Source organism: Diadema antillarum, unplaced genomic scaffold (assembly GCF_040938485.1).
Source record: "Diadema antillarum isolate AM-2024a unplaced genomic scaffold, OU_Dant_1.0 seq00001276_RagTag, whole genome shotgun sequence".
Lineage (NCBI taxonomy): Eukaryota > Metazoa > Echinodermata > Echinoidea > Diadematoida > Diadematidae > Diadema > Diadema antillarum.
The window spans coordinates 108,311-122,760 of NW_027272057.1; the positions used below are offsets into that span (position 1 = coordinate 108,311).

The window sequence follows — 14,450 nt, forward strand, 5'->3', positions numbered from 1 at the left end:
TATACAGTGCACTCCGATGATAACCAACATGGTTATAACAAAATTCTAATTACAACGAAGTAAAATTTTCAAGCTGCAACATTATTCGCTCTATGTATTTTTATTGTTTATTTTTTTTCGGTTATTACGAAATTTCGACATAACGAAAGAAAACTGCCAATCCCGAGGAATTCATTATAACGTGAGTCCACTGTACAATATACAACTGTAATGATAGCTGGAGAAAAATCCAGCATGTTGGAACATGACAGGCTGATTTAGAATTGGAAGTCCTGAACATGAGGGGCAAAGATCAAAGGCAAATACAAACTGTAATCACATTTTAAGCAAACTCAAAATTACCCACCCTTCTTCAGGACACTAAAAATATTTTATTTTTTAATGTTGGTGGCTTGAAAAAGAAAGGTATAGGCCCGAAATAGAAGGAAACATAACTGTTACAATCTACATGTACACGTATTATGAACTTCAGTTTCCCGATCGGCCACAAAATATATACAGTATATATGTATATATATATATATATATATATATATATATATATATATATATATATATATGTATATATATATATATATATATATATATGTGTGTGTGTGTGTGTGTGTGTGTGTGTATATGTTTGGGTGTGGGATCTAGGGCTTTCAATAGCTCAGTCGGTAGAGCAACGGTCTAGTAATCTGGCGGTCTCGGGTTCGAATCCCGATGAAAACCCATTTTCTTTGCTCAAAGTTTTCGCCATTTATTATTTGTTTTTGGTCAGTTTCCCTCTCTTGTTTATATATATATATATAAATGTATATATATATATATATATATATATATATATATATATATATAATATATATATATATATATTTTTTTTTTTTTTTTTTGAGAGGGGATGTATTTATTTATTTATGATATGGTGGCCCTACACAAATCTTAAGTGTCACTGGTCCACCGAGCCATGGCTAATGTAATGTATCCCGATTTAATGCGTGCTATACTTGGAAATGTTATACATAGGTGTCACCTTATCTTCTTCGTTTTTATGTCGATTATTTTCAAATGATTTAAATGCAAGCTTCTCTGTGTTTGTACCCTACATTATTTTCTACGTTGCATTCTTGGTACAATGTATACCAATTTCGTTTTAATATCGGGCAGTGTCTTTCTCACAAAATATGACATTGTGATACCGCCTCGATAAATAACGTGCCATGTCGACTTTCCTTCAGATAATTATTATTATCATTTTGCTTTTTCATTTCATTGTCACTTCGATGTTGAATGTCAATTTGATGCTAGTTCGATGTAAAGAAATAAGATGCAAACGCAGAAGGAAATTTCAACGTTTTGTACGTGTCAAAAAATGAAATATGTCTGTCCTTTTCGTCGTCGATCTCATTCTGCTTATAAAACATGAGAAACGCAGCGCACTTATTTCATTTTGGACCCAAATCAAATCATATATCGCCAGAATTATTAAGTCTTCTCATTCTCCGGTTTTCACAACACAATTGATTTGGCCTATTGGGAAGGATGTCGATTATACGCTTCGATATGAGAATGCATGTAAGCTCTTCATCGACTATTTTGTACGTGCGATACTCCTGGCTGAACTTGCTTTTCTGTTTATTCAAAAAAAATCATACATGTATTAACCTAAACTTTGTAACTCCGTGTGAAGTGTGCGTAACGCATCTGAACCAATTTCAAGTCGACCGATTTCTCTGATCCAGTGTGTGTCGACTTACGCGAGGGATTCTTCAAATTTTGCATATCCCCTTCGCAAACGTCGTAAAATTTTGCGTGGTTAAGGAATAATGTCTCCCAACTTCGTGTATGAAAAATTTAAAGAAGAAGTGAAAAACTAACCCAATGTCACTTGAAATAAGCTCCCCTTTGTCCCGAGAATTACGTTTGCTTTTTTTAAAATTAATTTGGGGATGGGGGGGGGGGGGGGGTTCCGTACAGATTCACAGGAAGTCTATATCATTGTTTCCCAATCCGTCATAGAAACAAAGACTCTCGGGATCAAGATTACCCACCTCTATCATGTACCAGCTTCTGAAAGGAAGCTATTTTAAGGTTGCAAGAGGGACACATGAACTTTGATATCATCATATTGTTTTACCAGCACATCGTCTGACTCACAAACATCCTTGACAGATCATCTGAGGCAAAGTGTCCATTAACACAGTGATTGAAAAGGCAAATAACGGCTAAAGATTACATTTTGCGAGATTTTTTTCATTTTGACACACAGATCAAGCTTTAATTTTTGATTGTTATTATCACTGTATACAAGTATGTCTCGTTTTGTCACTTGAAACTCATCAACATTAAATTTACATCCTAAATGCCGCAGTTGCATTCTCCTTAATAACAAAAATAAATGTATTGCTTTCCAAATTGTATTCAGCATTCAATCCACCAAGTACACTCAGATGAACATGAAATAATGATATGTTGTTCCAATAACTTTGAATAGCTATTCCTTTGTAGGTTACACCACTTAGGAATGCAATGTACCAGAAAAGGAAGCCAACAAGTATCGTTTTATACAACCACACAATAAACACAATTATATGTATTGTATGCAATTACCTTCGGATCTTTTTATTATCATCGACAATGTAGACGACTACAGACAGACGCCACTTCAACTTACACGGCGTCGACTGAATGCTATATGAAGAAAATTCATTGTACGTTTTACTCTTCTATCAGGCTATTGCAACTCCTTCCTTTTTCTACTAGCAAAGAATGAGATACAAAATGTGAATGTAAGACGCGCGCATGCTGATAACAAGGAGGTTTGAGAAATGGATTCACAACAGTCTTATTCGCTTTGATCTCATGCTCGAAGCCGCCACTCAAAAATATTTGAAGTATGTGTCAAACTGCATCTGCCCTACAGGCAGGAAGACAATAAATTCATGTTTCATTGCATAATGACCAGCCACTCTCTACAGAAGATAATGTCTTTATGATGGTAATTACTTTTCGCTATCCCTACTTACAAACGATGGGCGGTAGACAGTGGTAAAGGCACGGGGGTGCGCGAATAGAATTTGCTCAAATATTGCTGAAATAGATATAAAAAATTACACGACTGTACGTGTCTGTACGCTAATCTGACAGGTTAATCTATACAGAACTATACTTGAAGATGATACCATATTAGTTTCATTTGGCGGAAATAAGGAGAAAAGTGATAAAACCGGCTTTCCATAAGGGTAAAATTTCAAACACTTTCACAAAATACAGCTCAGATTTACACTTTTGCACATACTTTCGAACGGAATTGACTTTTGTTTTATATGCTTTATCAGTAGGTGAAATTTCATTGCATTTGATATATAAACGAGCAGCATATACCCGATATTATTTTAGCGTTAAAAATGAATCTTCATATTTCTCCGAAAGATAGCGGCTTCAAGCATCGAACGTCAAAGGCACAAATGCACCTGTGGAATTCTTTTGTCCATCCATAGAAAACTGACAGCTGATTGAATAATCATAGTCAGTTGTAACTCCATCTCTCGAACCTCCTTGCTGATAATAAGATCGGTTGTACACTGTACATATGATATTCTATATTCATGATATTTATATACTATATATGCTATGTATATGCTTGTTAGCCCTTCAGTATATTCCTACTTTTCTTCAAGATGCATGTGCTGAATTACTTATGTCTACGTCTGTAATTAACCGCAATCAAAGAGTGATCAGAGATTGATTTCGATCTAGATTTCGACTCCATATTAATGTCTAAAAAGAAGAATGAAAGTGAACAACCTTGTTTTAATCTTTAAATTTCCAGACGTCAAAATTGATTAAGTTTATTTTACGTTTTCACGTAAAATGAACGATTAAAGTTGTACGATGAAAAAACAACAACAACAGAATACATTCGGACCATTACAAGTTTTAAATCGGATCTAGTCTAAAGTGAGAAATAGTGTCGTGTCCAATTCAAATCACTTTAACTGTCTCTATTTTGCTTTAGGGTTGTAGTAGCCCTCCTTTTTAGGCACGAACCCTCGTTCTATGCAGGAGTAAGCTGTCTCGTTCACTGTGTCCTTGGCACTGTAAGGTGTTATACCCAGTACTTGTCGGAGCTGATTATCATGTCGTTTAGCCAAAAGGTGGAGCCACATGGAAGAGAAAAGAAAGGGCAATAATCATTAGTGCTGCATGTATTATAGTCACTGCATCGTCATCTTCGATAACGCTTTGATTATTTCATTTTGGTTATTACATGTGATATTTGTGCTATCAGTTTTGTTACTGTTTTTCACAATGTGAGGAAAATGGAGCATGCTGTATACATGTATTGAACTGAATTGAATAGAATGGGTTTATTTACTATCAAACGTTGCAGCTCAATGGCTGAATTGTGTCTGATTTCCATTGATAAACGCACAATTACAATGTATAAAAATACTCTAGTTGTGACTGTCAACAGCACTCTAGGAGCGAGATGTAGCCTACACGCATATGGTGTTATTGTCACCACTGTGGTAGGGACCTATACTGCAATAATGACAACATGACAGTGTATCATAGTACCATAATCAGACAGATAGCCATCATAAAAAGAGTAATATCTTCCTTATGTTAAAAAACAAAAACAAAAACAAAAACTGATCCAAATCTTTACAATCAGTTTCATCCTAATCACTTGACCACGTAATTAACTATGTCATCTTTATTGATTTCAGCATGAAAATTGATCATCAGAGGAAGGAGGTTAATAAGTTGAGAAGAGAAAAGCGTCACCAACAACAGTCAAGATGAAAAAAAAAACCGGACTTTTGTTTCGATGTTTCTTTTGAATTTTTGGTAATCTCATCTTGTAATTTGTACTTTGCCCGTGTCGGGATTTAGGCATATATATATATATTTTTTTTAATTTTTTTATTTATTTATTTATTTTTTTTGAACTGTCTTTCATGTCTAATACTCTAGTCAGGCACGGCATGGTAACTATATACATTGTACTGTTAGCTGGGCATGCATTACGCCCGAACAGAAACTTGTAGAAAACAGGTTAATTTGGACTGATTGTCAAACTGAGAAGCAGACTTACCCGTTTGTCAGAGTAGGCGTACGTGTGCCCCACCAGTTTGGACATGGTCTTCACTTCAGAGTTGAAGATACCCATCAATCGTAAGAGGAAATTTGGAGCGACTGTCGTGACAGGTTTGTATCCTGTAGTGAGTATACGACGAGGAGAGAACATCGTACCGTCTGTATAAGTCCACTTTGAGATTATTATTTTCACGCTTTCTTCTATTTATCTCTTTTAACCTTTCACCAGAGCAGCGCAAGAGAAAGAAATATATCATGCGGGTTTTGAACATAATATGGCATGTTAATACTACCTCAAGTGAAGTAGAAGAACTTGTGCCTAAATTCTTTCTGGTAAGAACTTAGCCTGTAGAACAGTGCAAGATAGCAAACTCTCCGTGCCTTTATTCCGCAAATATATATTTTTTCTTGTGATTTAACATCATCTTATAAAAACAATGACAGATGAACAAGGGAGGCATATATATATATATATATATATATATATATATATATATATTCAATTGAAACAGTAGAGTAATTCATATTGTTGTCATTGTCATTCTTTCTGAAATAAACATTGATGGACAGTTCGAAATGATAAAAGTCTTGCCTTAAAACAAGGATTAGGCGTTTACTTCTGTGTTGGTTATTTCATATTTACCTTTATCCGAGAATTCATCAACCAAAAACTGGGAGATATCCCTCATCATCATGCAGTATGGCGCCACGATGTGCCTATTGCCTGCATGATGGAGTGAAAACAAGACGAAGACCAATGCAGGTGTGAATAGGGAAAAGATCAATACAGGTAATGGGGAAAACACCAACGCAAGGTTTGTTTGAAATAAGCCCTGTCATCGCCCTATAAACGGTGTGTGTGTGTGTGTGTGTGTGTGTGTGTGTGTGTGTGTGTGTGTGTGTGTGTGTGTGTTTGTGTGCGTGTGTGTGTGAATGTTTAGTTGTTGTTGCTTGTTTGATGTAAGCTATTAGCTACTCGGGTGCAGTCTTTCTCAATCATATTCCATCACATATATCTTGAAATTGAAGTCTCTATGATAGAGGAAAACGTACTTTGCTATAACGAGTATCATCGTTATTCGTATGGTATAGGCCTATTATTGTTGTAGTTTCACCAGTCCACATTGTCATTTCCAAGACCGCACACAGGAATCCGTCTATTGGGAGTCAAAGGTATTATTCATAGTATAGCCTATCTATCCCACTCTCTATTCCTCAATCGTCATGTCTGTTTTGTATAGTTTGCTTTATTTATTATCTAACGTATGATATCGAATTTGCGTGTGTCATTTTCATCGCATTGTTATCCTTTATAAGGCATGAAAAAGAAAAAAAAATACACACACAGACAATCTCGGGAGGAGGGATGCCACTGCCCTCTTCTCTCCCTCACCCTCCCTTCCAGCCAATGCCGAGTACAGTCCTGGTCATATAATATCTTCCTCTTGCCGTGTACGTGCAAGACAAAATGTTCCAAATTGATTCTACTTACCGGCCGCTTCAGGCATCGTCATGGCTGCAACGTGTGCCTTCGCGACATCACGTACGTCACAGAATGGTACATGCATGCGTGGTATGATGCCTGGTTCACGAATGAGTATCCCTTTGAGGATGTTAACACTGGTCCCTGGTGATCCACAGACGACTGGACCGAAGACTACGCTAGGGTTGATGACGGCCAGCTCAAATTTTGACTCACCTGGATGCGATTTCGGGAAAACGGTGACAAAAAATATCTAGTGAATCATACGCGGAATCATATCAGACCGTATAGCTGCAGTCATTGATTTGACATTTCGTTTCATGTAGATGAATATAAATGAATTGAAGCACACACATAAAACAAACAAACAAACAAACAAACAAATGAACAAACAAACAAACAAACAAACAAATAAACAAACAATATAAACTCTTGGAGGTTCCTTCCCACAAGATTTTTCAAATTCAAATTCGAATTCAAATTCAAATAATACTTTCCTCTTCCTTCAGATAGGGGGACATGTTGCCCCTTTATCCTAGCCCATACATTATGAAACGTTTTGCGACCCCCGTGATGGGTAGTTTTGAATTCTATTTTTTAGTGACACACATACATGACTTTTAGGATTCATTTCCCAACAACCCATTAAAGTGTAACTACCTGTATTTCATTTATTCGCCCATGCCACATTTAACCAACTTTTATTACATGACGTACAACGTAAGGCAGACTGCGAGATGTCATCGTACAGGCTATATAGTGCTGTTGTAAAGAAAAGAGAAATGAATCTTATAGATACCTGAAAGTTTGTCAACAAGAATCTTATAGATATCTAAAAGTTTGTTACCAAGAATCTTATAGATATCTGAAAATTTGTCAACAAGAAACTTATAGATATCTAAAAGTTTATTACCAAGAATCTTATATCTGAAAGTTTGCACACAAGTAGCTGTATACCTGAAAGTTTGTTAACAAGAATCTTATAGATACGTGAAAAAGTTTGTAAACAAAAATCTTACATACACCTGAAAGTTTGCAAACTAGTAGCTTATATATACCTGAAAGTTTCTTATAAATAATCGTATACATACCTGAAAGTTTGCAAACAAGAATCTTATATACACCTGAAAGTTTGTTACCAAGAATCTTATATATACCTGAAAGTTTGTTACCAAGAATCTTATATATACCTGAAAGTTTGTTACCAAGAATCTCATATCTACCTGAAAGTTTGTTCCCAAGAAACTTATAGATACCTGAAAGTTTGTTAACAAGAATCTTTTATCTAACTAAAAGTTTGTTACCAAGAATCTTTTAGATACCTGAAACTTTGTTACCCAGAATCGTATATCTACCTGAAAGTTTGTTAACAAGAAACTTATATCTACCTGAAAGTTTGCACACAAGAAACTAATAGACACCTGAAAGTTTGTTGATAGGAATCCTATAGATACCTGAAAGTTTGTTACCCAGAATCTTATAGATCCCTGAAAGTTTGTTAACAAGAATCTTATATCTACCTGAAAGTTTGTTACCAAGAATCTTATATCTACCTTAAAGTTTGCAAACAAGAAACTTATAGATACCTGAAAGTTTGTTACCAAGAATCTTATAGATACCTGAAAGTTTGTTAACCAGAATCTTATATCTACTTGAAAGTTTGTTACCAAGAATCTTATATCCACCTTAAAGTTTGCAAACAAGAAACTTATATCTACCTGAAAGTTTGTTAACAAGAAACTTATATCTACCTGAAAGTTTGCACACAAGAAACTAATAGACACCTGAAAGTTTGTTGATAGGAATCCTATAGATACCTGAAAGTTTGTTACCCAGAATCTTATAGATCCCTGAAAGTTTGTTAACAAGAATCTTATATCTACCTGAAAGTTTGTTACCAAGAATCTTATATCTACCTTAAAGTTTGCAAACAAGAAACTTATAGATACCTGAAAGTTTGTTACCAAGAATCTTATAGATACCTGAAAGTTTGTTAACAAGAATCTTATATCTACTTGAAAGTTTGTTACCATGAATCTTATATCCACCTTAAAGTTTGCAAACAAGAAACTTATAGATACCTGAAAGTTTGTTGACAAAATCCCAAGCAGCTCTTTCCGCCAACAGTTTGCTTTTTCCATATGCGTCGCCTCGCTCTTTGCGCCAATCCTCTTCTGTGAAAGGGTTGTCAGGACTGCGGGATTCTTGAAAGTCTTTCAGGGAAATGTAAAGTATCACAATACTCGGGTTATGAGGTCAGTTAATAAGTAAACAAGGAAGAGATAGATAGATAGATAGATAAAGAGAGAGAGAAAGAGAGAGAGAGAGAGGGAGTGAAAGGGAGAGAGATATGACATTGTAGTAGAGAGGGAGAGAGAGAATAAACACTGAGTAAGGCTTGTGTATTTTCAAACAAGATTTTCTATATCGATATCTATTGCGTCAAAATGACACATTACATTCATCATCTACCTAAATCTTAGTCCTATAGATGTACACACAGCAATGTAAATGAATTGAGAACACTGAGGCCAATTCTCCTAAAAATTTTTGGCATGGAGAAATGGAAAGCAGTAAAGGTGACAAATAATGACAGCAAGGACAAGCTAAAGATGCTGATAAAAAGGAGGAGAAAATGTGAAGAAAAAGAAGAATGACACGAAGGAAGAGGAAGACAGAGAAAAAAAACCCTGATCAAATCGAGGTGCGTCTCTGCCGTGTTCACAGCGACCACTGAGCCTACTAACCTGTGACAGCGACAACGGAGCTCGTAAGCACGACTCTTTTGACCCCTCCCTGGTCCACACAGGCCTGTAACACTCTGGTCGTCCCTTCTACAGCCGGCTTGATGATCTCATTTTCATCCTTTGGGTTTGCAAATGGGAAAGGACTCGCAGTGTGCATCACATACACACAGCCTGCTACAGCTCTGCATCAAGGGAAATTAAATCAAACCTGTCATTTTTTTTTTTTGATGTCACAACATCTCACGATAAAGGCAAAACCAACACGTCAACAAACAAATCCACCATTTATTCATAACAAGCCAATTGCACACACAGCACAAATCGAAACTACAGTGTATGAACTGTAAAGTAGGAACCTGCGTCAAAGTTCTAAGAGCGTACTTTTTTTGAATGAGTATTAGAAAACAAAACTTAAGCAAATCAGCCCAAACGTAATTTCTGATACAGTCAAACCTGCCATTGCGGTCACTTGTCTATAGCGGCCACCTGTGTGTAGTGGCCACCTGTCTATAGTGGTCAATGAAAAAATCCCCCTCGAGAAAAGCCCTGTTAAAGACCATGTGTATAGCGGCCACCTGTCTAACGCGGCCAGCGGCCACATACCCTATGGAGCTGTAGCCGAGCAGATCTATGATTCAACGTGTTTTTCTGCTTTCTGTAGCCGTGCCGGTCATTCCTAGGCAAAGTTCAGTCACCGCCATTGCTGCATTCACCACTGAATCAGTCATAACAATGCACGACTGCGGCATGCTACTGTGAAACAATTTCATAAACACCTGCATTCCACACTCCCAGAACTGGAGACCTGTCTATCATACCGACCATGTAAACTTTGGCGTATTCATGCATGCTATGTATTCGTTTTCATGAGATTTTGGTCTGAAGAGTGTCTTTAATATTCCATGCTAAGCTTTTCGATTAGGATTGTGAATCACCATTTGAAAGGGCCACAAATAACTTCTCAAAGGCCAAAAGATTACGGTGCTAAAGTCTGAAATTCTGTATACTGTATATCTATATACTTTGTGAATTTGGACTATGTGTACAAATTACCTGAAAAACTATCAAACATTAATTTCAAAATATAATTTTGAAGCAAAAATGACGGAATAGTCCGTTTTGGCGGGAGGAGCATATCCCCCCCCCCCCAACTCATTTATTCGTTCCTTTGGTGAGATTTTTGATACAGATCATTTCTCCTCCTCCGCCATCACCCTCGACTGAAACTTTTTCTTTCTTTTTCGAAAGAAGTGTAACTATTTCAAAAATGATTGTGTTGTAAATGGTGATACATTCACTTTCAAAAAATAAAAACAGAGCTCTTGTATGATAGCTCAGCATTGACTTGGTTTGTTGTAGTCTGTGTATTCTTACTCTTTCCATCCTTCGTCCTTTGTGAGATCAGCTTCGATTAGTTCCAGGTCGCTTGATGCATTGGGACAAAGTTTCCTCAAAGGCTCAACTTTTGCCGCGTTGGATAGACTTCTAACAGTCCCTCGAACCTTGTACCCAGCCTCAAGGAGCTGCTGAACAATGTGAGATGCGATGTAACCCGACGCACCTGTGACTAAAACCTCTGTGCAATTGATAGAAACAAACATACACAATATTCGATTATAATCCGAAAATTAACAAGATAATTCACAAAAGTCCCTTACTACACTAAAGAAACAGAAGGATCAGTGGAATTCAAACGTCTGCAAAAGGAAAATAAAGACATACATTATTTTAAGGCTGCTCTTCGACGAATACGTATTGATACAAGGAACGATAACAATTGTTTAGTCAGTTTTGATTGTTTTAAAGTTATCTTGTATATATGCAGTTGTCAAACGGATATGCAATGCCGGTGCCTATATACTGCCTATAATCACAGCTGTGATACTGTCAAGTGCGACATGATTCGATTCTTGAAGACTAATCGTACCATCATGTAAGCTATACTGTGTGCCACGTAGTAAATATCTTTCATACACACCACTGGTGTTGGACCCGCAGATTTTTAAGTAAGATCACCAATATACTTCTTCCCCTTGTCTATTTTCCCGATGAATTATCAGTCTAACTGATAAAATAATATGAGACAAAGGAAGGGCATATGAAATTGGCACCTTGGACCGAAAAAAGAAAAGAAATGATGATAATAATAATAATAATAATAATAATAATAATAATAATGATAATGATAAGAAAGTACATTTATAATGCGCCGTATCTATCATTACTGATAGTCTCGGCGCATGAGAGCCTGCATTATTCAACACTTATTACTCTGTACACAAAAACAGCTAACAATACAACCTTTCAACCCAGTCCGTATCCAATATTGTATCAAAATTAACCAAAACTACAATTAAACAAATAAACAAATGAAAAATAAATACATCGCAAAAGATAAGTTATAAAATATGAAGTTTAATAAGACATTTTGAAACAAGTTTTAAAGACAAGTTGTTGACATTTATGACAGACCTTTTACTTGTATATCCCTTAAAACTTATTACAGATTTCACTTTGACCAATAAGGGATTCAAGTAAACCAACCTTGGATATGCACACGATAGAAGACAGGTCATTTTCTTTGCTTCATTTATTTAGTGTCGGAAATATATATGTCAAAGCTGAATGTCATTTTCTTAACCATTGCATTACAAGGTTACGTAATCTGTTGACTAAACATGTCTCTATCTAAAATGTTATTCAGCTAATGCTCTACCAGACCTGATAAACTCATCAAATCACAATGGGTTGGGTGAGTTTATCAGCTCCGGTAGGGTATTAGCTGAAGGTCGTTTTCCTCAATTAGCGATTACATGCTGTAACTATGATTCAGCAGATTTAATTGGGGTAGGTCAATGTAAATTTCTCTATACAAGCGTGTAGATCTTACTTTTGTGTCTATCCTGTTTTCTTTGTGCTTTCTATTTTATTAGTTGTTTGACGCCTCTGTATTTGCAGCGCACACGTGAAAGTCATCACATTGTGAAAGATAATAAAGTTCTAAGTACTTAGAAATATATCCAATGTTCAGAATGTATTGAATACTGATATCGCTCATTTGTTGATATTGAATTTACCAACGAGCACGATAAATCTTCAATGGATGTTGACGACAAATCCCCATTAACATTGTCTTTTGATATTTAGCGTTGAACGCATAAAGCTGCAAATAGATTTTGCGATTAAACGTAATATCGTTCTGCACTCGGATTGCTAGGTATAACGTAAATTGGGGTGACGTTGATTGTGATGAAGGCACAAGTGTAAAATTGCAGGGTATAGAGTACGATTATTTTTCTCAAGTTAAAGTCTACCTTATGGAGCGGCACTGCAGCTCTCATCCACCCTTCATTATTGTTTATATCTTTCTTTCCCTGAGTTCATAGTCTCTCTTTTGCAATTGATGGACACACACGCGAAAAAGTTAGCTAACTTTTCCCTCTTCCACGCATGATTTGAATCTAATTTCCTCTATAGCTGGAAAAAGCGATTTTTGAATACTCTCACATCTACTGGAGATACTGCTATGTTTGTGAAGGAATAACGTGCGGGTTCGAACCCCACAAGAGCATGAAACAAAATACTTCTATTTTTTTACTTTTTTTCTTCAATGGAGTAATTATACGACCTCACTGTGTACGGGTTTTGATTTGAAGAATGACACGAAGTTAGATTTTACTTTTCTTGTCTGAACATCACAGATACAAAAAGTGATTTCTGACTAGATTTATCTGGGAATAAGTGATGGATGAAATATATCATCTTTGATGTTTATTCATTCTTTGACAAACCATTGTGTATACATAAGTGAAGCAATCGGAGATTTGAGTTCATGACTTCCGAAATTTTTCAAGTAGACAGCGTTGGGCTTATTCAATCTGTTAACTATTGAGTGTAAGTCGATAAATACAATGTACTGAATTAAGTTCCTGTTTAGATTAAATTACTATTCATAGGCATGTGTTCTGTGGATGTACACAAGGAAAGATTTACATGAAAGATGTGAGGGGATAGGTAGGCGTTGATTATGATCAATGATTATCACTCCACTCTCACACATAAACACACAGAGATCACACTCTAATATATTATTTTACACCATCATTGACTTCCAGTGTACAGTAATAATTCATGTAGACCATAACCACGAATGTTAACTTCATCCCCAACAATCCCCGTCATAGAACATTTATCACTCTGCGTTTTGTATTGTGGGCAGAGGTTAATGCTCAATTTATACTTTAACATTTCCTTAGTTGGATTGTCAATATAAAACGTCGGCTTCTGGAGCATTTAAAATAAGTGTTCATTAGAAGTTGCTTAGTGACAACGAATTAGGGAAGAAACCTATAATCTCTTAGTAGGACTTAATTAGACTGAACGACCAGCAACAGTTAAAAGTTTAAAATGATACTCACTCTCGCCATTACCAGATGCCATAGTTAAGCACAAACTGTTTAAGACTCCCAAATTATTTCAGCGTGACGATGGACGAGGATTAAACCAGAGTCTGGTTTGATGTTGGGAGCAGAGCAGTGCATGTGACTGACACCACTAACAAGCCCTTAAACGGTTATATCACCATACGGTCACGGTGGTAGGTGTGTAGGTTTCCATCCCTGTGTAATCACGGAGGAATGGTCGTGTTTAACAAAAAGATTTATGATGAGTTCTCTTATCAGTAGGGCGTATAAGAGATGGCCTTGCTCCCATACTGTCGTGACTGTATGGTCTCATTGCCATTCATTGATCTTACTGACTAGGAAGGATGAAGTCACAGATAAATCAATTTGTGTCTGCAATTAACAATAGCTCCGGGTGTCATGCATATTGCATGGCATTCTGAGACCCTCATGAATACCTATTGTGACATCTATTGTGGTATAGCTATTGTGGTATCTAAAATGACAGAGTGGACGAAAGAACAGTAGTATAGGAAGCCAAGCATGGCTTCCTGTTACTCTATGCACCCTGTTTACTAATTGATAACGTAGAACAACAAAACAGGCAGGATAAAAGCTGCTTGTTCGGATTCCTCCACGCCGAGGATGCCTGCAAGAGAACAGATGCTGGAATCCGTTATAATCTAGACTCAAGTTCCTCGTGTGTATGTTTTTTTCTTTCTTTTTACGTGT

At 36.3% G+C, this 14,450-nt stretch overlaps 1 protein-coding gene across 1 annotated transcript; it reads right to left on the reverse strand.

Annotated features, from left to right (window-relative positions):
• Nucleotides 1–3,986: 3,986 nt before the first annotated feature.
• On the reverse strand, nt 3,987–13,755 carry LOC139745571 (uncharacterized). The gene is made up of 7 exons (XM_071655965.1): nt 13,734–13,755; nt 10,690–10,891; nt 9,316–9,497; nt 6,578–6,784; nt 5,729–5,809; nt 5,084–5,205; nt 3,987–4,112 (listed from the first exon to the last, which is right to left on the reverse strand). Exons 1-7 carry the CDS (start codon nt 13,753–13,755, stop codon nt 3,987–3,989), a joined length of 942 nt encoding a protein of 313 aa, XP_071512066.1.
• Nucleotides 13,756–14,450: the final 695 nt, after the last annotated feature.